The 14,481-nt window shown below is 40.1% G+C and overlaps 2 protein-coding genes across 2 annotated transcripts in view; both read left to right on the forward strand.

Annotated features, from left to right (window-relative positions):
- The window catches only part of LOC113502286 (QRFP-like peptide receptor), a 111,747-nt gene that overhangs the window by 17,950 nt on the left and 79,316 nt on the right, over positions 1–14,481 (forward strand). The gene's annotated exons all lie outside the window — the stretch shown is intronic.
- LOC113502285 lies at positions 8,136–12,574 on the forward strand. The gene has a single exon (XM_026883793.1). It carries the CDS (start codon positions 8,257–8,259, stop codon positions 12,562–12,564), a length of 4,308 nt encoding a protein of 1,435 aa, XP_026739594.1. The 5' UTR covers positions 8,136–8,256; the 3' UTR covers positions 12,565–12,574.

A 14,481-nucleotide genomic window follows, 5' to 3' on the forward strand; every position in this document is an offset into this window, starting at 1 on the left:
TGAACATACATACAAACTATATGCCTATATATTCTCAGTAAATAATAATCTTCACATACTAATATACCATATATACAGTACAGTACACGTTTCCCAAACATAGTTATATTCGCTTCAATAACTCGGTTGTTACGAGTACATGACGGTCGGCGGTTGATCGATCAAATCATTGATTCCCTGAAATTCACTCGACTGTTAAAAGCTCCCAAAACTTTTATATTAATGTGGTTGACATGTTCGTTTTTATAATATCAAAGGATTGTCTGTTGTATTATGTTTTTTTTAAGGTTCGTTGAGGAGGGTAAAAACTTAAGCCTGTTATAAGGCTCCAATGTTTGCTCGTCCGTCTGTCCTAAGGCTGTTGGTCCTCATATTTGAGAATCGCTACAAAAATTCCTAACATACATATATCTTCTAACCACGCGGACAAAGTCGCAGGCAAGTGCCTCATATAGACGATGATGAAAATATCGTGCGAGCTGCATTACATTACTTTTGCTCATCGATCACTTATAATGTTGATTAATGATCAATTTGAATAATATTGACAACACCGATAGCCGACTTGTTTAGGTCATAACGCTAAATCCATTACCCGAGACGTGCCGCACGTTCGATCTCCGAGTAGGACAAGCATTTGTGTAAACCACGAATCATTGTTCTGAGTCTTGTGTGACTTGAATGATGGAGAAACCACTTGCAATACAAAACAGATCCTTTAGAGCAGGAGTGGTTTAAAAAATATAATAGTTACACTTCTCGGTAATATAACAACACGCAGGACATTTCTCACATCGTTGTTTAAAAGAGTCTTAAAACTATAAGAAACGCGACTGGCCACTAACAATCACGTGCTCGAAATCCAAACAACTCAATAAATCTAACAGTTCACTTGTTCACTGCACGTCACATCCGCTATCATTGGGAACTAATAAAGCTATTCATGATGATTTACTCGCTACACCCGAATAGGCGATGACGTCACACCAAACCATTGTAGAAATCTTAGATTATTACTTTTTGAAAGACACTGATGCATAATAATATTTGTAGGCTTACACAGCAATGTAAAGTAATAACGTCACCTTAAAAACAGTTACCTCTACTTAAAGATTAGGTACTAGGCCGTCTGCGTTTTGTCTAATTCATAAATGACAATTATCAATACAGTCAAAATACCTTTATATTGTGATAAAAGTATTTTCAAGAGTGTTGTCTATCAATGCCGCTATGGGATAATTCAGTGCAATTCATAAGCTTAAATTTAAATTCCTCTGTTTATAATAATTTTGGCAAATATTGTTGGCAAATAATTGAATGAATTATAATTTTTAGACAAACCACAGTAACTACATTCGTCTCATAAACCTAAGCTGTCTAATATGAATACGCCTAATCATTCCCTCATCAGTTTTAATGAACACAGGGAAGTTAATTAAATACTCTTTAGCCTAGGAAATAGGCTTGTAACATAATTACTTATCTTCATCAGTAATTAGGCTATAATGCAGATACTAATAACATTGCCTGTTACAAGCACATAAAAACGACAGAGATGATGAAAATGGAATTGATTTTCAGTTAAAATCCGTCGTTCCGTTTTTGTACTTGAATATAATATTTAGTACTACTACGATGCGAGATAAAACGTTAGAAGCAGTGACGGAAGACACCATGAGGATACCAGCTAACTTGAACTTGTTTCAAAGGTGTGTTAAAGGTCAAAGGTCTTCAGTCGATTTTAAAATCCTGACTCCAGGTAAACATTTACCTCTGCCGGGGCAGCGGGATTATCCGAAAGGGTTACCGTGGCCGTGGTACACGAAGAGCAAAGGAAAGAACATGGATGGGTTATAGTCAGTAGAAGTCTGACACTCCCTTCCGCTCAACCTAGATCGGAAGGAGTCATCTGATGACTTCACACCCAAAAAAAGAAAACTTCATCCTAAGGATAAAATGAAGAACAAGGCACTGAAGCAATTTAAACAGTCCCTTATCATCATAAAACTACAGGAGAAAATCAATTAAAATTTCAGACCAGAATTAATTAGTCTAAATACCTTTAAATAATGCGTAACTTCTTAACGATATTAATAACGAGAGGCCTTTCTAATTCGCCTGTCAAGAACAACAAGCAATTAACTTGAGTGCTTATTGAAAACTAATTTCATGAGATCTTCTGTGAAGATGATACTTAAAAATAATAATTATCTTACGTCGATTTGCGTTTGTTATAAAAAATGCTCATGTTTTAGTCTTGTTTCTGCTACCTTACAACAAAGGTGTATCAAAATTGGTCCAGTCGTTTAAGAGTGATGATGTTCATTATGTACCTACACATACTCACAAACCCTTGACTTTATAGCTTTATTGGAAATGACTCCTGCTTTATGTTTAAACACACAAATACCTGGAAGTCTATTGTTCTAAATTCTTTCCGCATTACGGATCCTGGGTTATTGATTTCACTATAAATTTCAAACTATCTATACTAACAATCGAAAGAAACACCTTTTTTGACGTTAATAAAGTTACTATAGAAATACAACGTACTCGAAACAAAGCAATTCATTTTAGAAATGTTTCCGTGAACACATTTTGAAGTCCGCCATGTTTACTTTGAGCAAACAACACGCCTGTCGAGATTGTGTTGTACATGTAAACTTAATTGACCCATTAATTTTGATTGATTGGTTCTCTTATGAAAGTTAATGTGATTTGGAAAAATATTTGTCGATTTTAATCGTATAGTAGGTACTATTGGTTGGTTTAAGTATGTTTGTCATAATATTTTTACTCAAAGGATGGATGGAGTTTGAAAAAAATGAAAGTCAAATGATCGTTTTTTATTACTACGACAAAGTTAAATGGACGGTGTGTATTTTAGTTACAAGGTCTCATAAAATGACCGATTGTAAGTCCACACGGGTGAAGTTACAAAATAACATAGGTACTCATACGTGGGTACCTACGACCCCCGGTGATTATCGTCGCTACATTTTGTGAACAGATCTATATCGGACTGAACAGCGTTTTAACTATTTCCAAATGACCATTAGACAGAAAGGTTGTCATTAAAAGTGTATTAGAATAACTTTTGAAATATTCGTTTTACTAAACAATACATTGGGAAGTAAAAGAGATGGCATGTGATAGACAGGGATGGAAACGCTACACCGATAAGTAGTCAGAACTAAAATTTTGATGAAAAAAGAAAAAAAATATATTCTATAACTTAAATCCAAGGCACAAAATCAACTTTACTTCTAAAAAATTTTAGTACTGCTAATAAGTACAGCATTGAAGCCTTTTTACGTCTCCTGTAGGCGTCAGAGACGCAGAGTAGAATACGGATGTCGAATTAGTCACACTAACCAACTAGTCTCTGACAACGGACTCAACCGGAGTCCTTAATCATGAGCTGACAGCGCAGCGGGTGAACGAGTCCAACTGACTTCTTAAATTACGAATACACCCACGAAAGTCTTCATGAGCTTTATAGCTTTTAAATTGAACAATTATTAGTATAGTCGTAATTTTTCTAAGGTGCTCTACCAACAAAAATACGTTTTTCTTCATCACGAAAACAGTAAGTAAAGTTTTTATTTTCCAAAAGTGAAATGACTCGATATACCAGCTTTGCTTTAACTACAAGTATAAGGCGTGGACCATATGAAACAAATAATGGGTTTTCTATGCAAATAGTTGGGATCTTTTATCTTTGTTTACTGGCAACATCTTCGCCCGCCATCTTAGTTCCGATGTCGTTTGAAACAGTGGGTGACTGTTTCTTGCGATTTAAGTCTGAACTTTAAAAACTATTTTCCCAGTTTTGCTATTTACTTGAAGACATGGGATTCGGAACTGGATCGTTATATTGTGTGTGTCTATTTATAAGATTCTTGCAATTGATTTTTGGTAATTAATGTTTCTTAATTTATCTACAGTGCGAGGAACTATACAAGATATCTTATGAAATAGACAACATTGTACATATGTTATTTTATGTGCTATTTAATCGGTTTGTGTTTATACAAACTTTTAAATACATAATTATAGATAACTGCCTTTCAATAGCCTAGTAGAAACTGTAGTACTCTAACATACTTTTTTTTTAATGTCATTATGATTCATTTATGAGGTAATTAATTACCTACCATGTAACAACCTACTTATAGTAGTATAGCTTCATGATCATTACAACCCACAACCAAAATAAACGTAATATTTCTTTACCTGCATTGCCCCCACTTCACTCGTACAAGAATTTGTAAATTCCTCCAGGCACCTTTATTCATGACATTAGAATGTGAGAGTTCGAAACGCACGACTTCCAATCCATAATCCCTCGGAATCTCGTCAGTAATCCTTGGGGCGATAATAATACAGATATATTGTCATGGCGTGGATTGCCAACTAGACCTTACCACCGACTCTTAACATAATACGACTTACGTTGTAAAAGCGAGATGGCGCATGATATTTCGTATAGCGCTTTCTCGCTTCGACAATTGCGACTGTCTTTATTTAACGTGCTGGGAGATCCTTTACTGAAACAAAGGGAAGCAGTACTAAACAAATCCGTTATGTGTTACAATTGAAATAGGATATCCAGTTCCTTATTTGCTCTTTACGTTAGCTTACTTTTGTGAAATGTTTTGTAAGATTTTTGGGTATTAGGCTGGTTATACAATAGGCAAAAAATATCTTTACTTGTACAAAGATAAATAGAAGTTTTTGCGCGTATAACGTGTTCTTCTGAGGTGCTTCTTGTCGTGTAAGTGACAAAAAGTGCTGTGGAACAACATCAAGGATACTATTCCATTATTTATCTTGGTCAACTACAAGGTGCAAATGTATTTGCTAATTTAATATTTTAATTTTTCTAGAACTAAGACAACATTTTACATTAAGTTCGTTTATTTTTATTTTTCTATTATTCACAATGAGTACGTGGGTTTATTTACTTTTAAAACACTCCCAATTACCTAATATTCCTGTAATCATATTATCCTTTGGCGTAAATATTAACTGGATTTAAGGAAACATTATATTTGCTAGTCCCTGTGTCCCGACTCTATAGACGTACGATGGCTTACGACGGGTCATGACGCACGTGGATGCCATATCAAAATAAAACACAAAAGGTCAATTGCCTTACACAAAACCACTAGCATTAGTTGTGCTTGGACATTTAGCAGTCAATACAATAAAATTCAAACTCTATTTACTCATAGTAAAACATTTTGAACGTTAAAGAAGATTAAAATGTTGCTTTATTCTGTAGATATAAGGGAGGTGTTGAAATTTAATACTTATAGCCTTTTTATTATTAACTAACAAGCTCTTGCCCGTGGGCACGCCCGCTACAATTGAAAATGATTTCACGGGAACATAAATGTGTTAATCCTGGTTATAAGCTATCCGTGTTCCTACTTACAAAGTTTCGTCTAAACCCGTTCAGTGGTTTTTGCGTGAAAGAAGACCAAGCACTGTGTATCTACGAAGTTTCGTCTAAATCGAAGTGTTTTTACGTGAAACAGGAAACAAAATTTCGCGTTTGTAGTATAAGGAGGATAGACATGTGACTCTTTTTGGTACTACTGCAATTACCACTTTACTGTGATCGCCATTAGTAATGTCACAGCATATACACCAGGTGGATTAATGAAGACCGAATAGTATTTTAATGTGAGATGAAGGGAAGGTAATGTGTAACTTAATGAAGATTGGGTATATTCTATATTGAATAACATAATATTATCACCTTATTAACGATCAAAGTAAATGCAACCGTGTGTGCAGAAAGGTATGGTTGATTTTGGTCTGTAGGGCTTGTAAGGATAAAATATTAGATATATATTGATTTATTGTAACGTGCATTAATATTAATGTTCGTCAACGTTCATTAGTGACTTTCACGGAAGTAATATTTATGTTTTATTGGTTAAGCATGAACAAACCTGCATGGATAGCCGATTTCTAGAGGTCTAAACCTTATCCTGAGTCTGCCCTAAGTCCTGAATGATAGTGACCCCCCCCCCTATACAAGGATTAGGTTCCTTAATGCGGGAGTCGTTTTTTTTTAAGAAAAAAGAGCAATAGTATTTCATACGTGATGTATATTTTGGGTGTGTGGTAAAAAGGCTGATTAATTCAAAACCATTATAAGATCAAAAAATATATACCTTAAAGGAATTAGGCATTAAAAAGTGCTACAAAGAATTATTCATGATAGAAACATCAATTATTAATTACAGGGTACTAATTCAACTTACTGAATATTAAAATTCGTAGAAATGCTTATTACGGTTTCCTAAATAAACCATCCCCTATAAAATATTCTGTTTCACTAAGCGGTACAATTATAATATCATGAGTAATCTTATCAACTTAACATGTAGGTGTATAATTTTCGTCTTTGTATAAAAACTTAGGCTGCCTTACATTATTAATAATGAATCAAAATCGATAATTGTACATAGACTATTGTCTAAATATTTTATCTCTTAGGTGTTACTCCTTTCAAACCTCCTTCGAGAATCGGACGTGTTTTTTTACACTTCCTTGAACAATTGTCTGGTGGTTCGTTTTCTCACATTAGTCCTTCTCTCGTCCAGACGATCGTTTACCAGTACCACCCAGTACCGGTTCCAGTAAAACCCAAATGGTAATACGCACATGAATGAACACCTTAGGAAATAGGATATAGAAAATGCAACAGTGTGTCAATAATTTGCAAAAAAAGCTCGTCCACCAACCAAATTTATGACCGTAGCAGTGCCTTGGCTTAACCCCGATTTTTATATTCATTATTTGTTGTTATAGTGGCAACTGATATAAAAATGTTATTTACGCAGCCTGGTGGTAGACGGGTGGATGACTTAGTGGTAGTATTCCGATTTTACACTTAGGTTATGTACCCAAAAGCCGTATAGGTAACAGAAAACATTACTTTTATTAAAAGTCTATTACAATGAGATTACTGGTCACATAATGTGAACATGACAAAGTGTCTCACTTGCTTGATACCAATTAATATGGTAATTTTTGTATGGGTTAATTTGATGCCGCCTATAATTACTTGGGTTTTTGTCAACACGGCGTAGTCTGCAAGAGATTGGCCTTGAGATAGGAAAATAATAAATTTAATTTGGAAAGTAAACAAATCATCATACTAAAAGGAAAAATGATTTAAAATTACAACTGAAATATGAAGGGACTATGGAATCTTCAGTAGGGTACTGTACCAATTATTAGACTCCTGGCGAAAAATGACGTACCTGTTAGCGACGATGACAACTACGTACACCTAAATTAAGTATGTTATAGTTTTTGCTTGATTAACGTTTCAAGTTTCTTAAAGTTAATGAGTTTGTTTACGTTTGCAATCAGTTATAGGTGTACGTAGGTATATATTGAAACACTGTTTATGTTATGTTAAGGTTTGTTCGCAAATGTTTAAGACTATATGATGTGTGCTAGGGACTTAGACTATGGTTAAGAACTAAGATTTAGTTACCTAAGTGTTGTCCATATACTATTTAACCCTGAAAAAACCTAGAAATAGGTTTTATTTAGAAACAATTATTGATAGGAGTTGTTTCATAAGTACCCGCAATTATTTAGAATTTGTTGTAACTAACTCTCGGTAGGTGGCGACGCACGTAGATTAGTTTTAAAAGTACCTACATAAAATTCACTTTTTAGTTACCGATTCTGTCACAGGGGGCAGCACCATGTTGTTGTCATGATTAAGGTGCGGGTTTTTGCAATTATCTTTATTTTAAGACATTATTTTATGTAAATAAAGGTATAAGGATAGGGTTAAATAGGGTAAAAAGGTCTATAACATTTGTAAGGGACGCCTAACTGCCGGGATAAGCCTCTGGAAGGGTTTCTTGCCGGCCAGCGCGGGAACGCGGCACGCCATGATTGGCTGGCGCCAAATACGCGCCCCCGTGATTGGTCGGCAGTCACTATAAATAGAGGGCCCTACCGGCGGTTAGGCATTCCACATCCAGTGAGCATCCGGAAAGGAACCTTGGAAGACTAGGAAGACTAGGAAGCCTAGAAATACTGGGGACAATAAAGAACTATGTAAGTACTGCACAAATTATCTTTTACTGCGTTGAACCCCTGCTTCTTTGTATCCCGCCAGTGCCCGGTCCGAACCCAACGGACCACCAACAAATACAGTCCACTCGCTGTAACATTTTGGTCCTTTGTCGAGCCGGATTGGGTTATAATACGAAGATGCCAAATACAAGATCGGGTTCGACGCAGTCTAAGACTGCAGGAAATAGTTCGTCGTCGGATTGGAGTATGAACACTCCGAGCGATACTGCAAGTATCGCAAGTAGGTCGACGCTCACGAAGAGAACGCCGACAACAAGCCTGAAGGGAAGTCAGGCTCCCGTACCCCAGTCCAAGGACGCCACCAGGAGGGAATCAACGTCAGCAGAGGCGGTGCGCCCCGCCCCCCTGACACACGCCGCCGCGAAAGAGGTTGAAGATTCAAAGCCCGCACGTCAAGAAGGCAGTCATACTACGCTACAGAATCCAAATCGAAGCGTTGGAATCAGGACGTCGTCGAGAGAAGGGACTCTGCAGCAGCCTGATCCTGGGAACCCGGCCCGGGACAGGGACACAATGTCTGCTCGCTCTTCGCATAGGAAGAGAGCAGAAGCGCAAGCAAGATTGACTGTGGCGTTACGGGAGCAAGAAATGGCGGAAGCACGACTAAGGGTGGCGCAAGCACAACTAGAGCTTGTCGCCGCTGAGTCGGAAGATGAAGATGGAGCTGGTGAAGAAATATACGAGCGAACTCATGAAGTGGAACAGTGGTTCATCCAAACCAGCGCCGGGTCAAGCAAGGAACAGAGGCCGGTCGAGTCACAAGATAAGAAGAGCGACATTCAGAAGCTGGCAGAAGCAATAGGCAAGCTGTCCGGGATTTCGCGTGACGTCATCGCGCCGAAGTACATCGAACTTCCTTACTTCAATGGAGCCTGTGAAGAATGGTTGGCGTTCAGAAGGACGTATGAAGATACGGCTGCATCCTTCAGCGCCGCACAGAACCTGGCTCGCCTCAGAAGAGCCATACAGGGGAAAGCGAAAGAAGCAGTTCAGAGTTTACTGTTTACCGCTGAGAAGCCACATGAAGTAATCAAGGGTTTGGAATCAAGATTTGGAAGACCTGGTGCACTGGCTTTAGCTGAGTTGGAAAAACTGAAGAACTTGTCGAAAGTGAGCGAAAGTCCTGGCGAGATCTGCGTGTTTGCAAGTCGAGTCAAGAACGCTATCGAGACAATCAAGGCATTGAAGAAACCTCAGTACCTCAGCTCGCCTGAAACATTGAAGGCTATTGTAGACAAGATGCCACCTACCATGAAGTTTCGTTGGTTCGCATATCATAGGGGTCGGAGAGATGAAGACATTCAGGAACTTTTACTCATTGAAGATTTCCTGGATATTGAAGCCGACATGTGTGGGGACTTTGCCCCGCCTGAAGTTCCATCTGATAAGAAGAGTTCAAGAAGACCTGTACACACTGTACAAGAAGAGTCTCAAGATAAGAAGTTTAAGAAGTCGTGTCCCGTTTGTGAAGAGGAACATTTTGCAACAGAGTGCAAGAAGTTCAAAGAAGCGTCGATTGATAAGAAATGGGACATCATCAAGAAAGCGAAGATTTGTTTCAAGTGTCTTCGCTTCAAGCACTTAAGAAGCAACTGTAAAGCGCCTGTCTGCAGGAAGTGTCGAAGATGGCATCACACTATCTTACACTCGGACAAGCCAGAAGTACAGAAGTCAAGCAAGGAAGGCGCATCAGAAGAGAAAGTCGCCTCAGTCCACAACAATAAGGATGAAGACAGAGCATATTTGAAGATTGTTCCGGTGCAACTCTACGGGCCCAAGGGTCAAGTTCGTGTGCTCGCGTTGTTGGACGAAGGGTCGACCGTCACTCTCTTAGACGCGTCGATAGCCGAGAAGATTGGAGCTGCAGGAAGTCGCGAAGCACTCACAATCGAAACCGTCGGCGGGAAGGTCATAAGGAAAGATAGCTCACAGAAGATCAACTTGAAGATTAAGGGGGTTCACAGAAGGGATAAGAAGACTATCACTGTTAGAACCATCGACGATCTGAAGCTATCTGAACAAAGGGTCAACAGGAGCACTGTAAAGAATTGCCTACACTTGAAGACAATTAAAAGGCAGTTGCTCTACGACGCAGAGCGACCGAAGTTGTTGATTGGGCAAGACAATTGGGGACTCATAGTCACAAGAAGACTGAAGAAGGGTAAGCCAACTGAACCCGTAGCCTCACTCACACACTTAGGGTGGGTGCTACATGGGTGTGAAACCGGATCGAACGCCGTAGTCAACTTCATGCACTACGGCAGGGCAACGTCAGAAGGTGAAGACATTGAAGAAGTCGTCCGGGAACATTTTCAGTTAGAGTCTCTGGGGATTCAAAATCGACTGCCATCAAACGACAGCGATAGAAGAGCATTGGAAACCTTAGAGAAAACAACGAAGCGATTACCAAGCGGTCAATTCGAAGCAGGCCTCTTGTGGAAGAAGGAAGGCGAGACCCTACCCAACAACTACAATCAAGCTTTTCGTCGCCTGGTCAACATAGAGAAGAAGCTGGATCGTGAAGAAGATGTCAAGGAATACTATGAGATGCAGATCCAGATAGAAAATGGTTACGCCGAGAAAGCCCCTGTAACCACCACTAAGGGGAAAACATTCTACTTACCTCACTTCGCCGTCGTACACCCGGTCAAGAGGAAGCCAAGAATTGTTTTCGACGCAGCAGCCAAGTACGAAGGAAGAAGCCTCAACGACGCATTGCTAGCAGGACCTGACTTGCTGCAGTCGCTATTTGGGGTGCTACTGCGCTTTAGAGAAGGCCCAGTGGCAGTCATGGCTGACATACAAGACATGTTTCTTCGTGTCAAAGTTAAGGAAGATGACCGGGATTGTTTAAGGTTCCTCTGGAGAAGATGCAGAGGAACAGGCAAACCGGAAGAGTACAGGATGTCGTCGATAATATTTGGAGCAGCGTCATCACCTGCGACAGCTATATACGTGATGAATAGGAACGCAGAAGACTTCAAGATCACGCACCCTGAAGCTGTGAAGGCAATAAGAAGAAATCATAACGTGGATGATTATCTTCAAAGTTTCTCGTCAACCATCGAAGCAAAGAAAATTTCAAGAGAAGTTAAAGAAATTAATTCAAACGCAAGAACTCCCCTTGAAAATGCAAGTAAATTGAAGAAAATAGACGTGTTCATCGGTGACGAAGGAAACGTAAAGCTACGAAGTAGAACTATGAAGTTTCGCGACGGAGGAGTAAGAAAAATGAACCCTGTCATCTTGGACGGAAGGCAGAGAATCGCGCAACTTACCATAAGAAGCTATCATGAGAAGTTTCTACACGGTAACACAGCGACCGTGATGAACGAGGTCCGACAGAAGTATTGGATTCTCGGTTTAAGGGCAACATTGAAGGCAGTAGCACACGGCTGCCAATGGTGCAAACTAAGGAAGAGTACACCCGCCATACCGCCGGCGGGCAACCTGCCTAGCGAGCGGCTGCAACACCATCAGTTCCCGTTCGCTTGTACGGCAGTCGACTATTTCGGGCCGATGCAAGTAACGATCGGTAGGAGAGTCGAGAAGCGGTGGGTGGCATTGTTCACCTGCCTCACCACCAGGGCTGTTCACCTGGAGTTGGCGCCATCTCTCAGTGCCAGCTCCATGATTATGGCCCTGCGACGGATGGCGGCAAGAAGAGGGACTCCAAGAACGTTGTTCAGCGACAATGGCACGAACTTCGTCGGGGCGAACAAAGAATTGGAGGCGGCCGCACTTGAAAAGGGAATCAAGTGGAAGTTTATTCCCCCGGGCAGCCCAAACATGGGAGGCGCCTGGGAGAGGCTCGTGCGCACCGTGAAGACAGCGTTGGCGGTGGTGCTCAACGAAAGGAGCCCACCAGAAGAGGTGCTCCACACGCTGATGACTGAGGTCGAACACATCGTGAACTCAAGACCTCTCACCCCAGTCAGCATGGACCCCAACGATGCAGAAAGTTTGACCCCAAATCACTTCCTGCTGGGGAGATCGTGCAGAGCAATGGCGCCGGGAGAGTTCGAGGACAACGAGCTGGTCGGCAAAGCAACCTGGAGAACAGCGCAAAGGCTCGCCGACCACTTTTGGAGACGGTGGGTGAAAGAGTACCTGCCGCTCCTCATGCCGCGGAAAATCGACGGGCGAACAACCGTCGACCCCAAAGAAGGCGACGTCGTATTGATAGTCGACGCCGCGCTACCCCGCAACTCGTGGCCTCGAGGTGAAGTTATCAAAGTCTACCCCGGGCCAGATGGAAGAACGAGAGTACTGGACGTGCGGACATCAGGAGGAGTGCTGCGCCGGCCAACCAGAAGGGTCGTCGTGCTCGTGCCTGCAGCAGCATCGTCGCATCCAGAGGAGGAGGTGCTACGCACCGCGGGGGAGAATGTTAGCGACGATGACAACTACGTACACCTAAATTAAGTATGTTATAGTTTTTGCTTGATTAACGTTTCAAGTTTCTTAAAGTTAATGAGTTTGTTTACGTTTGCAATCAGTTATAGGTGTACGTAGGTATATATTGAAACATTGTTTATGTTATGTTAAGGTTTGTTCGCAAATGTTTAAGACTATATGATGTGTGCTAGGGACTTAGACTATGGTTAAGAACTAAGATTTAGTTACCTAAGTGTTGTCCATATACTATTTAACCCTGAAAAAACCTAGAAATAGGTTTTATTTAGAAACAATTATTGATAGGAGTTGTTTCATAAGTACCCGCAATTATTTAGAATTTGTTGTAACTAACTCTCGGTAGGTGGCGACGCACGTAGATTAGTTTTAAAAGTACCTACATAAAATTCACTTTTTAGTTACCGATTCTGTCACAGGGGGCAGCACCATGTTGTTGTCATGATTAAGGTGCGGGTTTTTGCAATTATCTTTATTTTAAGACATTATTTTATGTAAATAAAGGTATAAGGATAGGGTTAAATAGGGTAAAAAGGTCTATAACATTTGTAAGGGACGCCTAACTGCCGGGATAAGCCTCTGGAAGGGTTTCTTGCCGGCCAGCGCGGGAACGCGGCACGCCATGATTGGCTGGCGCCAAATACGCGCCCCCGTGATTGGTCGGCAGTCACTATAAATAGAGGGCCCTACCGGCGGTTAGGCATTCCACATCCAGTGAGCATCCGGAAAGGAACCTTGGAAGACTAGGAAGACTAGGAAGCCTAGAAATACTGGGGACAATAAAGAACTATGTAAGTACTGCACAATTTCTTTTACTGCGTTGAACCCCTGCTTCTTTGTATCCCGCCAGTGCTCGGTCCGAACCCAACGGACCACCCAATAAATACAGTCCACTCGCTGTAACAGTACCGTATATCATATTATATAGCAGCCGTATCCTTTGACAAAATAAACATAGCCTTGGGTGACGCTGAATGATTTCCCATCCATCAAAATCGGATAAGGCGTTTACAAGACATGGTTGAGTAAATAAATTATATATTTTTCAGGGTTTAATGGAAACGTTACACATATATTTTTTTTATAGCAACTTTCGTGATAATTATTCATTATTAAATGATGCATCGGTTTAGTCAGGCGTAATTATCGGGATTGCCCGACTAGTTTCGGCCCAAGTAGTCGTTAACCATGAGCTGACACGGTGGAGTTTCGAGTTTTTTGGTCACTTTTGTAAAAAGATTAGGTAAAATTTCCGTATAACAATAATTTCTTCAAACAATTTTCATCCTTAGTCGTAGACGTCATTTCGGTCGTTCGCTACAGTCTACAGGTCAAAAGCATACATTAGCCTCCATTTATTTTCTATCATTAGGCGCTCTTTGTTTATGTACTAAACATTTTAACGGTCGCCGACTAAACATTAAGTGCGGTACTTAGAATATGTTAGATTTAAGTTTGTTTTACTTCTATTGTAGGTACTTGGGTTCTAATATATCGAGTTTCTTACTAAATATTTCTAGGGTTCCGTTACCAAGATTAAAAACGAACTCTGCTGTCTGCCAGAATGCAGTCAGTACTACAAAATCTTTAATACGATAAAAGATGGCAATTTAAATTCAATCTGAAGTACAATTAAAATAATTTCTCTCAAAACCGCTTACTGTTTAATTGCAAGGGGTGGTAATTGGTGATACAAAATAATGTTTATCGTTATAACGAGAATAAAGCACGATATTTAAATTTGACATTTAAAAATGTTTCCCATATAAATGTGTTGTGAGCTGATATAATAAATAGCAGTCTGTAGATGTAGGTATCATCCCATACAGGGAAGCATTGATCATTGATCACCACGCTAGCTCACTGCGGATTTTCGATCTCAGGTTGTAATATTTGGAATTCTGTGCCTTCTCAGATTGTTCTTCACCG

Source organism: Trichoplusia ni, chromosome 17 (genome assembly GCF_003590095.1).
Source record: "Trichoplusia ni isolate ovarian cell line Hi5 chromosome 17, tn1, whole genome shotgun sequence".
In the NCBI taxonomy this organism is placed as follows: Eukaryota; Metazoa; Arthropoda; class Insecta; order Lepidoptera; family Noctuidae; genus Trichoplusia; species Trichoplusia ni.